The sequence below is a fragment of the Eumetopias jubatus genome, unplaced genomic scaffold (assembly GCF_037043125.1).
Source record: "Eumetopias jubatus isolate StellerSeaLion01/CBP00866 unplaced genomic scaffold, mEumJub1_p1.0 scaffold_9, whole genome shotgun sequence".
NCBI classification, from domain to species: domain Eukaryota; kingdom Metazoa; phylum Chordata; class Mammalia; order Carnivora; family Otariidae; genus Eumetopias; species Eumetopias jubatus.
Window position 1 is genome coordinate 71829090 of NW_028274815.1, and position 15102 is coordinate 71844191.

Sequence of the window (15102 nt, forward strand, 5' to 3'; positions counted from 1 at the left end):
ACCTCAGTTGATCAATGTAACCTTAAAGTTTACCTCAAGCTTCATTTTACCTAGCTGAACATGACTATGATAGTATCATTTTGCCTTTTAATAAAAAGAATGTTTTAGCGTGTTTATGCAGCAAATATTAAACATAATGTTTATTATGGTTTTTTTTTTTACATACCACATTAAAGTAAATTGTCCCAAAAATTTGCTTCTGACACTAAAATGGCTCCATCATGAACAAGTCACTCAGAAGACCAAATATTTTTTTTAAACTAACCACTCTTCCCACATTAGAACAACAGAAGTGAAGCTACAGAGATTGATGATTAATGTAGCAGAAAATTATTTTTATCCTCTGTTCATCTATGGCTTTGCTTATTAACAGGCATTCTTTTAGAAAGGCTAAATTAGAAAGAATTGGTGTGGCAGGAACACAAGGGTATTAGTCTTAATTAGCTGAAGTGAGCTAAGCCTAAGCTAGTACAGCTGAAGCCACAGCCTGAGAGGAAACAGAAATCTGTTAACACGCTGTCTAAAGCAATTAAATGAATTTCTTGAGGAAAAATAGCAACAATCCCCCTCTTTTAAATACCTTGCAATAAATCCTAAAGGATAATTCTCTAATCTTATATAAATCAAATAGAGCTATAAGAGTTTAAGAGTTTCTTTATAGTCATCAGAATAAAAGTATTGAACAGTTTTATAGTGAAGTTTCATGCAGCTCCTACTTAATTTTGATACTAGCTGCACCATTTGCATACTTTCACAAATTATATATACCATTATATGTGCCTGAAACATGCTTTTTAAAATATTCAAGATGGTTCCAATAACCAATTAAGTTTTAACTGAATATGTGTCTTTACTAGTTTAAGTAAAAATTCTAACACTCTTAAAGAGTGTTAGAATTTTGGTCTTCATGTATATATTCTAGAAATATTAAATTTCACAAACAATAGGCTTTACAATAAAGAATTCAATCCCACAAATGTAATTTAAGAAGTGTAAATTAAGAAAGAGATAATGTTACATAATAACATTTACAAGGCTATTTTTTTCCTATACAACAAGAAGTCTTTGCTACATTAAAGGCAGTTACTAACTTCACAATTCCGGGTCCTGCTTTAAACCATTCCAAATCTTAATATCCAAGGCATATGACTCAAGAGGTGCAAAGACTGGTCAATATTCTTTGTGACTACTCATTAACATATGCGCATCTCTCATAACCAAATTGAATATTCCTCAAATCACATCAAGAACCAACAGTATTGCTGAAATTTTCACCAGATCTAAATTCAGGAACAACTGGACATATAGTTTGTACCTGAAGGAGTTTGAATGCTCAAAGATGAAAGCTATCACAAACCTCTCAAAACTCCTATTCTTCCCTTTCTTGTTCCCACAATGACTGATGATAGTTTCATCAAAAAACTGTGTGACATGGAGGGCGCCTGGGTGGCTCAGTTGGTTAAGCGTCTGCCTTCGGCTCAGGTCATGATCCTGGAGTCCCGGGATTGAGTCCCACATCGGGCTTCCTGCTCAGCAGGGAGTCTGCTTCTCCCTCTGACCCTCTTCCCTCTCGTGCTTGCTATCTCTCATTCTCTCTAATAAATAAATAAAATCTAAAAAAAAAAACAAAAAACTATGTGATATGGAGACCAAACACAGATTTGAATTGCTCTAGAAATAGGACAATCATAGACAAAGTGACTCCATGTCCCAGTTAACCCAGGACAGTCCTAGTTTACACCTATTATTCTGAGGTTATTATTAATGAAATCCCATTTCTCTCTCAAAAGTGGATTATAGGCAAAAGACCCAGAAGAGCCAGTGTGATATTCAAGGAGGAAAAAGTTGGAGGACTGACACTACCCCACTTCAAGACTTACTAGAAAGCTGCAGTAATCAAGACAGTGTTACCAGGTGAAAAAACAGACAAATACATCAATGGAACAGAACAGAGAGCCAAGAAAGTGACCCACATAACATAGTCAAACTGATCTTTAACACAGAAACCAAGGCAATACAATGGCACAAAGATAGTCTCTTCAACAAATGGCTGAACTGGCTATCCAATGCAAAAAACATGAAACTAAACATAGACTTTACACCCTTCAAAAAAAAATGACTAAAAATAGATGAGACCTAAATGTAAAATGCAAAACTACAAAATTCCTAGAAGATAGAAGAAAATCTAGATGACCGTGAGTATGGCAATGACTTTAGATTCAACAGCAAAGGTACAATCCATGAAAGAAGTAACTGATAAGCTGGGTTTTATTAAAATTTAAAACTCCTTTGAAAAAACATCAGGATTGGGGCACCTGGGTGGCTCAGATGGTTAAGCATCTGCCTTTGGCTCGGGTCATGAACCCAGGGTCCTGGGATCGAGCCCCATATCGGGCTCCTGGCTCAGCGGGGAGCCTGCTTCTCCCTCTCCCTCTGTCTCTACCCCTGCTCATACTCTCTCTCTCTCTGTGTCTCAAATGAATAAAAAAATTTAAAAAAAAATCAGGATAATATGAAAAGACACAGGTTGGAAAAAAATGTTGCAAAAGACATATCTGATAATAGGCTGTTATCCAAAATACACAAAGAACTCTTAAAACTCAACCATAACAATCCAATTAAATAATGGGCCAAAGACCTTAAAAGACACTTCATCAAAGAAGATACAGATGGCAAATAATCATATAATATGCTCCACATCATAAGTCATCAAGAAAATGCAAATTAAAACAATGAGATACCACTACATCCCTATTAAAATGGACAAAATCCACAACACTGATAACACCTAATGTTGGCAAGGATGTGGAGCGACAGGAACTCTCACTCATTGCTGGTGGGAATGTGAAATGGTACAGTCACTTTTAAAGACAATTTGGTGGTTCCCTACAAAACTAAGCATACAACCCAGTAATCACTCTCCTTGGTAGTTGAAAACTTACATCCACACATAAACCTCCACATAGCAGCTTTATTCCTAATTGCCAAAACTTGGCAGCAACCAAGATGTGCTTCCGTAGGTGAACAATTAAATAAACTGGCACATCCAGACAATGGAATATTATTCAGTGTTGAAAAGAAATGAGCTATCAAGCCACAAAAAGACATGAGGGAATCCTAACACCATATTACTAAGTAAAATAAGCCAATCTGAAAAGGCTAGATACTACATGATTGATTCCAACTATAGGACATTCTGAAAAAAGTAAAACTATGGAGACAATAAAAATATCAATGGTTGCCCTGAGCTGGTGTGGTAGGAAAGAATGAATAGGAGGAGCACAGAAGATTTCTAGGACAATGAAAATACTCTGTATGATACCGTAATGATGGATACAAGTCATTATAAATTTGCATAAGCACATAGTATATACAACACCAAGAGCAATAACAAACTATGGACTTTGGGTGTTTACGGTATGTCAATGTAGGTTCATCAATTGTAACAAATGTACCCCTCTGGTGGGGGATGTTGATAACTGAAGAGACTATGCATGAATGGGGGCAAGAGGTATATGAGAAATCTTTGTACTTTCTCTTAAATTTGTTGTGAATGTAAAGTTCTAAAAACATTGTCTTTTTTAAAAAGTGGATTATAAACTATATACAATCACCCTAAGGATAGAATAGCAGTTCTTGCAAACCCGCAGGGGTCCATGAGACCCTTTCAACATGTTCACAAGGTCAAAATATTTTTTAATACCAAGACAAAAAATTTTTTTTTCATTTCTCAATTTTTTTGTTCACTTTTGACATTTGTGCTTACAGTGCAGAGCACTGATGAGTAAAAGTGAAGGCACCTTGGGGCGCCTGGGTGGCTCAATCGGTTAAGTCTCCAACTTCTTTTTTTTAAAGATTTTATTTTTTAGAGAGAGACTGCGTGTGCACCAGCAGGGGAAGGGGGAGAGGAAGAGAGACAATCTCAAGCAGACTCGCCACTGAGCACAGAGCCCGATGAAGGGCTCCATCCCAGGACCCCAAGATCATGACCTGAGCCGAAACCAAGAGTCGGAGGTTCAACAGACTGAGCCACCCAGGTGCCCTAAGCATCTGACTCTTGATCTCAGCTCAAGTCCTGATCTCAGGGCCATCAGTTCAAGCCCTGTGTTGGGCTCCATGCTGGGTGTAGAGCCTACTTTAAAAAAATTTTTTAAAAAGTGATTGGGGTACCTGGGTGGCTCAGGTCATGATCCCAGGGTCCTGGGATAGAGCCCCACATGGGGCTCCCTGCTCAGTGGGAAGCCTGTTTCTCCCCCTCTCCCTCCCACTCCCCCTCCCCCGCCTGTGTTCCCTCTCTTGCTGTCTCTCTGTCAAATAAATAAAATCTTTAAAAAAAAAAAAAAAAGTGAAGGCACCTTAGCATGAATTAAGGCAGTATTACCAAACCTGACTAGTGGTCACTTTATTTGTTCTCCATCACTGCTCACTCACAGCAAAAAAGAGAAAAAAAACAGTAACAATAAAACGGTTTCACTAAAGAAGTTCCTGAATGCTACCATAAAGAATTATTTTTATGAAATTTCAACCCTCCAGGATACTTCCTTTTAATATTCTGTGGGATGAAATGGGAAGAACACAAAGCATTTCTGCGGCATACAGATACACAAGGAAATATATGGAAAAGGACTGGTGCTGTTATTTAACTTGAGAGCTGATCTCACCTCTTCAAGAAACACTATTTTTACTTGAAAGAATAAGTGACACAAACTATGGTTATTCAGACATGTCTATTTGGCAGTCATTTTTTTTTTTTTTTAATGAACAAAGTGTGCCATCACTTCAAGAAAAACTGACAGTCTTTGTTTGGCAATGGTAAAATTCAAGCTTTCAACCAAAAATCTTAATTTTGTAAACTTTATATCCACCACAGTGAGCTTGACAGCTTTCCAATACTTTTCTGATGAAATGTGTGGTAATATTAATAGTATTTTTTTATCTTGTATAATGGAAGTGTCAAGTGCGCAACTCAGTGAAACAGTATTTTCCAAATAACTAACATATGTTACAAAATCACATACAGGTTAAGGAGTCCTTCGAAGTGCAGGACACACCAGTGAACTTTAACATTACAAAAAGTCCACTGATAAAGTTTCCCACCTTTATTTTTTTTTTAAAGATTTTATTTATTTATTTGAGAGAGAGAGAGAGACAATGAGAGAGAGAACACGAGAGGGGGGAGGGTCAGAGGGAGAAGCAGACTCCCCGCTGAGCAGGGAGCCCGATATGGGGCTCGATCCTGGGACTCCAGGATCATGACCTGAGCCGAAGGCAGACGCTTAACCAACTGAGCCACCCAGGCGCCTCAAGTTTCCCACCTTTAAACTAAGCTCTCAGAAACTACCAATTGTTGAGTTTTAGTATAGTATCAAGTTACCTGAAATTGCTATTAAAATACTCCTCTTTTTCCAATTAAACATCCGTGGAACGCTAGATTTTCTTCATATACTTTAGCCAAAACTACGTATCACAACAGATTGAATTTAGAAATAGTATGAGAACCCAGCTGCCTTGTATTAAGTCAGACATTAAAAAGATCTGCAGAAAAGTAAAACAATGCCATTCCTCTCATTAAATACTTTTTGTTCTGGAAAATACTTTTTTTTTTTTTTTTTGACAGAGAGAGACACAGCGAGAGAGGGAACACAAACAGGGGGAGTGGGAGAGGGAGAAGCAGGCTTCCCGCGGAGCAGGGAGCCCAGTGCGGGGCTCGATTCCAGGACCCTGGGACCATGACCTGAGCCAAAAGCAGACGCTTAATGACTGAGCCACCCAGGCACCCCTGGAAAATAGTTATTACTTTTAACAAATATATGTTATTATGTTAACATATAATGAATTTTTTTAATTTATAAAACATTTTTTAAATTTCTCAGCTTTAATCTCTAATATGATAAATAGATACTTAACAACCCACATAAAAGAAAGCTCTTCGAGGTCCTCAAGTTTTAAGAGTGTAAAGGGGTCCTGAGACCAAAAAAAAAAAAAAAAAAAGTTGACAACTGAAGATACAGGAAATTATTAAGCAAATGGATAATAGAGTCAAAAGAAATATGATAGGGCAAAAGCTTTAAAGATGGAACAAAGGCAAATAATTTACTACATTGTAGATTTAATTTGAATTTATCAAGAGATAAAAAGGTTGTAGAAGTAAGTTAGTTTAGGTTATTTTAATCAGGCTTTTAAAAGCCTACAATGAGAAGATATAATTAAGAAGTACTTCAATTTTATGAGGCTATTTACTTCAAGAATCTTATTGTAGGGAACCTAGAAATGAAGAGGGATAAAAACAAGGCCTGTAATGCGTTTTTTAAAGGATACATGTACTGCCTCCTAAAGCTTTTCATTATAAATGATGTAGAAAAGAATAAAAACTGTCTTGTTTAAATGTAATAATTTCTATTATTCTAACTTCCAAGAAAGAAAATAAGAATACAGTACAGAATGAAAGCCAGATAGACATATTAGTTGCAAGACTGTTTTGTGATTTAAATCACTGGTAATATTACCATCTTGCGGCAAAATCAAGTATTGCAATTTTGAATGACAAAGAACCTGAGAAGTGTTAACTGCTTTTGATAAAAAACAGTCTAGTCTTTCATTCCTCCACACTGGCCACCCTCCAAGTCACTCTGAGGTTTAAAAAAAAAAAAAAATTCTTTAAAGTTCTTCAATTAAAAAAATGTTATTTAAATAGAGAAATAAAAGGGATGACCTAATAAAATAGTTAAGTTAAAAACAAAAGCATAACCAAAACTCTAGAAACTGATGTAAAATGTTTCTATGTGTCAACTTAGTAATTAAAACTGCTGTGGCTAATTCTTATAGAGCAAAGTTATACTTTATAAGCACTAACATTAGATAAAAGTCTGGTAATTCAATATTCATTGTTAACTTATTTTTTAAGTTATAATTGCTGCCACACTTAAATTCTCCTTTTGTAATAAACAAGATACTAGCCTCCTTACTATTTTCTCTTCACCTTGGCCCATGTGATTTTCCTTTGAATTTTCCCAAGTGTGCAATGAACAGTCTAGTTATTACTGACAATCCAATCCAAAATCTAATCCAAAATCTGCTCTCACTTCTGGCAGACATTAATCTACTTCAACTAAACCAAATAAAACCTATGTGTGTGTGTGCTGGATGTAGACATACACATACACACACACACGCACACATTAGGATAGCATAAAAATTATAAGAATCAGAAAAGAAGGAATAAACGCTAGAATGATAGCACAGTATCATTTATCTTTTTAGCCACTTTTTTCCAGTTTAAATTGATACACATAAAATGGAAAATTATTTCCCTCAAAAGCAGAGGTTTCAAGTCCAAGAAATGAAGAAAAGTATGCAGGGTTAATTTCTAGTCATCATTATATACTATCCAAACCATGAAGCAGCCTGAATAATCTCCACATTCTTGTTAATTCTCCATTTTACTTCCAATACAATAGCAGATTTATAATATATACAACAAGCAAGAGAAAGATAAAGAAAGCACAAGCATGCAACCACCCATTTTTCCCTCTGCTTTTTCAGCAATGGTGGCTGGGTTACTCCTTGTCTCAACCCAATCACATTCTCTGAAATAACTAGTGGGTACTCCCAATAGCCCACAAACAATGTAACTTGTTCCTCGGAAGTAACACTTGGTCATCTTTGTGGACTTTAATATTTTGAAAAGCTAGCTTGAATAACCTAATTCTGTTGCCAATAATTATGGGATGATGGCTTATTCTGTGTTCATTTAATAGTAATGGTTTTGAGGTCCAAGCCCTCTCACCTTAACATTACCCTAATATAAAGCCACCACCAAATGAGAATTTGTTCTGAAGACCAAAATAGTACTAATTTACTAGCTATATCCAACCTGTTGATGACTGCAATGTTTGGTGCAAGCTGTTTGGCAACTGAAGGGTGAACAAAGGTGAATGGATGCTATTTCTGAAGAAGTCTTCCGTTGCTTTAGACTGCAAAACCTTTGTTTCCCAGAGCTGTGGAGAAAAAAATGTTAAAAAAAAAAATTGGGATACTTACGTCTTTAACTTTATAATAAGATGTCAGCTGATGGCACAATGGGTAAACATTAAATTATAATTAAGGGGTTAAAACTGAAATTTATCAGTTTTTTAAGAAGAAAAAACAAAAAGGGCAACTTGTATTGTCTACAAACCTGCTTCAAGTCTTTTAAAACTTGTTCCTCTATACCTTCTTCAGCAAATAGATCCCGCACTCCTTCAATTACATCTTCAATTACAGATCTGTAGAGTTTAGGCTACAAAAAAAGCAACTGTTAACATTTTAAACTCTCAAGCTTGAATGTATGGTTTCTTATGGTTTAAAGAAAAACCACCATAAGGATTTTTACTAAGTGCAATCTACTCCCAGTACAGTCTTAGCTGTCCATAAATTCTGACCCACAGTGTCAGGCTATTTACAAGGTTGACTTACAGAACTACAATCCAACATGAGATAATAATTCATCAAGATAGTAGGTTACAGTTACTTGGTTTTTCTGTCAGAATCTAACCTTCCAGGACGCCTGGGTGGCTCAGTCGTTGGGCGTCTGCCTTTGGCTCAGGTCATGATCCCAGAGTCCTGAGATCGAGCCCCACATCGGGCTCCCTGCTCAGCGGGGAGCCTGCTTCTCCCTCTCCCACTCCCCGCTTATGTTCCCTCTCTCACTGTCTCTGTGTCAAATAAATAAATAAAATCTTTAAAAAAAAAAAAGAATTTAACTTCCCCCTTTTATTTTTTATTTAAATTCAATTAACATATAATGTATTACTAGTTTCAGAGGTAGAGGTCAGTGATTCATCAGTTGCGTATCACACCCAGTGCTCACTATCACATGCCCTCCTTAATGTCCATCATCCAGTTACCCCATCCCCCACCCCTCCCCTCCAGCAACCCTCAGTTTGTTTCCTATGATTACGAGTCTCTTCTGGTTTGTCTCCCTCTCTGGTTTCATCTTGTTTTATTTTTTCCTCTTTTCCCCTCTGATGCTCTGTTTTGTTTCTTAAATTCCACATGAGTGAGATCATATGATAATTGTCTTTCTACTTATTTCGCTTAGAATAAATTCATTTAAGCCAGGTGGAAACGAACATACTGTCTTCAAGTTACTTTTTTCTCAAAGAGGCCAAAGGAGTTTTTAGAGTTCACTATATTACTTCCACATATGTGATTAAGTTGCAAGCCATAAGGTTGAGACAAGCACTTACAATAGAGTAACCAAAGACTATCCCCCTTCCAAAATACAGGTAGTCTTGTGAACCACTGCCAAGCAAAAGTACCACTGCACCAAAATGGATTCCTAACAGAACCTAACCAGAACATCAATGAACCATACCCTTCCACAAGATTTGGCAATAAAAACTGGCATTCTAGGACTGCCCTTTCATACTCCCCAGTAAATACTCTAAATACTCCTGCTCACACCAAGAGTAGTTAGGCTTATAACTAATCCCTCTGAAGATCCCGGGTAAGCTTCTGAATAGGCCAATCAGGAACACGTTATTCACAGGCCTATCCATTCAGCTTAAGTGCCCTAGATTAGTTGCTTCTTCTCAGTTTACCCTGATAAAGACATACTAAAGTGCTACTTCAGTGTTCATCCCAGCTAGTTGGATCACATTTACAGCAAGAGGAAAAAACTCCTAGGGCTAAAAACTTCCTTAAGATCCACCCTCAGAGTATAAAAGCAGCTGTCAAAAATAAAACATTAGAACACAATTTCTCAAAAACAAAATAGGTATTGAACATACTTTCTCTTCTGGAACTAAGGTTAGACTTTATACCCTCTCCCTGTTACCTTCATTAGAACTATGTATAGTCCAGAAAGTCCATCTTAACCTCTTAAAAGAAAATACACACAGCCCTCCGTAAAGTTCACTATCAGATAAAATGGTACACAGGGTAAGCTTATATTCAAGCCTGAGTATTTTACATATCTTAAAATACATTATCAAAAAAATGGATATACATTGAAATAACGTGTCTCTAAAAATGGACACTTTTATGCTGCCTATGTGTACATGGAACCCGTAAAATAACTGACCCGGACAAGCCCAGTGCCTTTCACCAAACATGAAGTTTGTTCAGGTGAACTGAAAATAAAGGTGACTCCTCGTTTTTCTCTTTAATTCAGCTTTTTAAAATTGATAGAGCGTTTCACAAGTGCCATTTTACCCTGTCAATTCTCACTGTAAGGGTAAGAGATCAAGGTTTGTGTTTAATTCCAATTGGATACTTAGGCATTCAGGATGGGGAAATGGGGGTAGAACTCAAAAAACATGCGTGGGGTCACACAAAGTATCACATCACTTGTTACTTCAGGTAAATAATATAGCTCCCAATCAACAATGGCCATACCGAAAGTAAGAATTACAATGGGAGTACAACTGAACTCGGGAATTTTCTAAACACACAGGAAACTGGGAGGGTTAACGTGAGCTCCAGCTCTAACCACCCTTCCCAGACAACCTCAAGGCGGTTGAAGAGCGCGCGGAGGCGGCTGTGGTTCCCCCAGCGAGCGGATCCCAACTTCCGGCTGAGCTACTACTGGTCCTCATCGGCTTCCTCCCACAGAGAACAGCCGGGGCCACTAAGGCCAGGGTTTCTGAAAGGCTGTAAAAGGCCAGGAGGGGAAAACGTGTGCGCAGGACTGGGCCGCCGTGACACCTGGACCAGCCCTCCCTCCACACAGAGCACAGGCCTAGAGGCCGGGCTGGTCCTCCTTACCACGGGGTTGACGCAGGCCATGACAGCGGCTCCGGCGCCCCTCCCTTCGCGCCTGCGCGACACGCGGTGCCCGACCGTGGCCTCCTCGCCGCTCGCTTTGAACGCCTTGCACGTTGCCTGTGCAATTACGCAGGGACGCTGGGGGCGGGGCAGGGGAGGAGAGAAAGGCTAGTGGGCTGAGCAGGGTTCCCTGGAGAGAGGGAAGAGGTTGGTGCGCATGAGCAAAGAAGCCTGCCAAACTGGGCTGATTAAGTGCGATCTAAACAGCTTTGGACCATTCAACAGAGCCCTAAGGAACTTTTATTTCCTCAGTCTGTTAAAAAATAAAGACTGAGAAAATAGGGGGGACGCGATGCAGTGGTAGATTCCAGTTCACCTTAAGCTTGGAAAGGGGTTGGGCCAGGGAAGTGGGGAGACTAGCGGCTTCTGTCCTCTCCTACCAATTTTCACCCCCCCCACTACGCCGCGCACAGCTGAGCTCCAGTAAAAATATAACAAAAGCCAAACTCATCTGTGATTGATTCTCAAAGTGTAGGACAGCAAATCAGCATCATCTGGGAACCTGTTAAAAATGCAAATTATTAGAGCCAACCCCACACCTACCTAATCAGAAACTCTAGGGATGGGGCCCAGCATTCTGTAATTTCAGCATGCTCTCCAGATGATTCTGATGGTCGCTGAAATGAGATTCACTGTCCCAAGACAGAGTCTCAGCTTTGGCCTTCCAGTAAAATCACCTGGAGAGTTTAATAAACTGGTAAGTCTTGCAGCAGAGACTCTGATTCTATTATGCAGCTTAGGTGGAGAACGACTGCTAAAATAAAGTCAGCACCAGGCACTACCCAGACTCCTTTTCCTCCTCAGGTAAAAATCACCATCTCTTGACCTGCAATAATTCCCTTCCCCCCTGAAAGGTAGAGCATTTAGGAGCATACCTTGACTAGGACTGAGAGTAAATCTAAGCGTAGATAATGTGCAGTCTTAAGAAAAAGTCATCTATTGTCACTATTTTGCCTTTTAAATAGCCTTTCTAGTCTGCAGATAGGTCCTGACTTAACCAGATGGCTAGGTTATTTAATGATTTAAAAATCATACTCAGTTTAAAATTGGCTGTTTATTTATTTGTATGTATAAATTCAGTAGAGTTCTTTATGCCCTACCACTCTGTATTTGCTTTGCCTGGGTCAGGTACCTTATGATTTGTGAGTTTCAAGCAGCTGATTTATATGAAACCCTTTAGAAGACTCTGAAATTAAAAACCATCTGAGATTTCCTTTACAAAATGCCAAGAATTTTATATAGTAACTTTTAATGATTGTACCTCTACCTGGCAATTTACTACCCAGAAGTATTCGAAGTGACTTATCTGTCACCCAAAATAGAAAAGCTAAAAGCAGTCATTGATTTCTACTGATATTATAAAATCCAATTAAATTATTCAAGCTGAGAAACAAGAAACCTGAAAGGTATCTTGTTTTCCAACTTTTCATAGTCAACTTTTAAGACCTTATTCTTACATGCATATGATTGGTAATCACCTAACAGCATATTGTTTTATATTACTTCTTCATATATTTTACCCTTCTCAAGGCTATACTGTAGATCATACATATTTTTTGAAATTAAATTTGGCCCTTAGTCCCCATAAAAAGTTTGACTTAGAATTGAATTAATGCTTTTGTATACTTAGTAGACTCAGGTCACAGAGAGGTTATGTAACTTTGGCAGAGAAATGTCAGCAGCTTTCCATTTGCCCCTTGTGGTCTCTCTGGATGGTCACCAGTAGACTCAGATATAATTTTTCCCCAATAATAAACAATGGCTTTTAGAGGAGGTATACTTTAACCGCTAGGTGAAATCTAGGTGAATCCAAGTTGTAAGTCTGCTCTGGACCTGTGGTTGCCACCATCCAAGATGGCCCACAATGATCCTCACCTCCTGGCATTCACAACCTTGTGTTGTCCCCTCCCACATTGTACTATGGTTTGTCTGGATGGCCAATAGAATAAAGTAGAAGTGATGTTGTATCACTTCTGAAATGAGGTTAAAACTGACTGTGGCTTCCTTCCCTGAGATTCCTTTGGATCACTCACTTTGGGAGACAACAGTGGTCATGTTGTGAGGACACCCAGGCACTCAGGTAGCGTGTGGAGAGGCCTGTGTGACAAGGCACTGAGACTCCAGCCCACAGCCAGCGAAGATCAGAAGTCTGTAGACAACTACACAAGTAAGCTTGGAAATCGATCCTTCCCCCTTTGGGTGATCAGATTATTTATTGCAGCCCTGACTGACAGCTCAGTTGCATTCCTTTGAGAGACCTTGAACTAGAACCACCCTCTGGGCATTTCATGATTGTCAATCCTGAGAAACTGTGTAAGATAATAAATGCATGCCAATTTAAGCAGTTAAATGTGGGGATAATTTGTTACACAGCATGAGATAACTAATATAGGACCCGTTGTCTGATTGGATTGTGACTAGCGAAGGTTTAGTTTTCCTCATTAAAATCTCAGCGTTTAAAGTTTTTTTGAATACCCTCATCAATCATAAGAGCATTTGAAAAGTATGTAAAAGAATTTTTAAAGACTGATATTTGGTGGCACTGACCCCAAGTTATCATCAAACAAGCAAACTCTTATATGATGGTCATATTTCTTTTGTCAACTTTTCAAACCCATCAGGGGAGTGTGTTGCATACACAAAACACTAAAATCGAAATTTCAAGATCCCCAAGTTTCAGTGAGGCAATCTTCAGTGACTATTTTTTATGTTAGTAAGTAGAAAATAAAAAAGGAATGCTGAGGCCTTGGTCCTTCCTTGAGCACTCAGTTCTTTGAAATTACACCTGCAGCAAAGCACAAAGCTCTTCCCTAGCTGCCCATCACAATTCAGAGCATCAGATTTTCATTTTCCTGTGCTTTGTTTACAGACTATAATATATAATATTTCATTTATAACACACACCAGTTTTGCAACATTTAAACAAATCTAATAATTGGATTAATTTCTTTGTATTCTGTATATTCTCATTATTTTTGCCTGGAGGTCTCAGTGATACTACTACATGAGTAAAGAAACAATTTCACTTTGCTTATTGTGAGAAAAGGCCAGATCTGTGAAGTCCTTTCTCTGAATAGGAATTTTTTTTTACAAAAGGTATTTTAGAGATAGACCATTACCTTTTACATATTAAATTCTACAGTCAAATTCAGGGCATTTCAGTAACTGTATAGACTCTAAATTATATATTTAATCTGTAATGAAAAATACAAGTTAGTCTATGAATTATATGGCTTGAGGGAGCAAATATTCATAATTAGTTTCTGAACATTTTGCAACCACTGCACTAAACTCAGCAGTATTGAGTTTCTCTGCCTGTTTCATCCTTCACATCTTCCAGGAAATGAAAATGCAGATAATCTCTGCCTCACCTTGTAACTTTGAAATGGTTACAATGTTGGTAGTTCTGATTTATTTACATTCTGTACTTTTGTAACATTTTCCATTTTGTAACCCAAAATCAACTTACATTATTTGAACATCAGATATTGCTTCACCATGATGAATTCCCCTTCCCACTCCAACAGGATTTCAGTTAAAATGACTGCGTCACAATGCTATGGCCATCTGGTGACCTTATCACCTGGTTGGACACTCTTAATGACCACATTACTGTCTCTTTCAAAATGTTTTACTATTAAAGAGATGTATACATTATGTACGTATGAAAACTAGTGATTATAATTAACTCACTGAAAGTGTGGAGGATGACTTCAAACACAATTTTCCCCATGGCTACTTTTTCAACATTCTCATCAGGGTCTGATAAGGATTCAGTAATTTCCTAGCTAACAAATGATTCCATTTTCATTCTTTAAGTCACAATGTGTATAATCATACATGAACATGAAATATTAGCAAGGATAATATCCATTGTCTGCAGTGAATTTTCCAACCTAAATTTCTACTTAGAGAAGATAGAAGTAAAGACGAATAAAGCTGAACTTAAGGCTGTGATTTGGTTAGAACAAACTAGCTTTGTTCCCACAATAATTGTACTTTTCTTCTTACCTAATTTGTCTCATTTTATAAGAGATAAATGGCAGCATCTTGAATGTTCTATATTGTTTCCTTAGGTGCTTCAAATATCAGGAGAGGCAGGGAAAACATGGAGTAGACATACTTCTTCCTATTCCTCCTGCTAAATATAGCTTAAAAAAAAAAACCTCTGGATATTATACATAAAACAAACATAAGAAGACCCTGAATGGTAGAGAGAAGAGCCCAGACCAGTTAGGGACTTTACAACCCAGAGAATGGCACGGTAGTGAATTCCCTGGCTTTCTTTTTGCCTCA

General features: G+C 37.9%; 1 protein-coding gene across 2 annotated transcripts in view; it reads right to left on the reverse strand.

Annotated features, from left to right (window-relative positions):
- GTF2A1L (general transcription factor IIA subunit 1 like) overlaps nt 1–10767 on the reverse strand; it is a 42828-nt gene extending 32061 nt beyond the window's left edge. The window contains exons 1-3 of one of the 2 annotated variants that reach the window (XM_028104014.2): nt 10747–10767; nt 8177–8278; nt 7874–7997 (exon numbers count right to left, since the gene is read on the reverse strand). In XM_028104014.2, the coding sequence (XP_027959815.1) occupies nt 7874–7997; nt 8177–8278; nt 10747–10767 (247 nt within the window). The remainder of the gene's footprint in view (nt 1–7873; nt 7998–8176; nt 8279–10746) is intronic. The other variant, XM_028104015.1, reaches the window with a different exon arrangement.
- Between the last annotated feature and the right edge of the window lie 4335 nt (nt 10768–15102).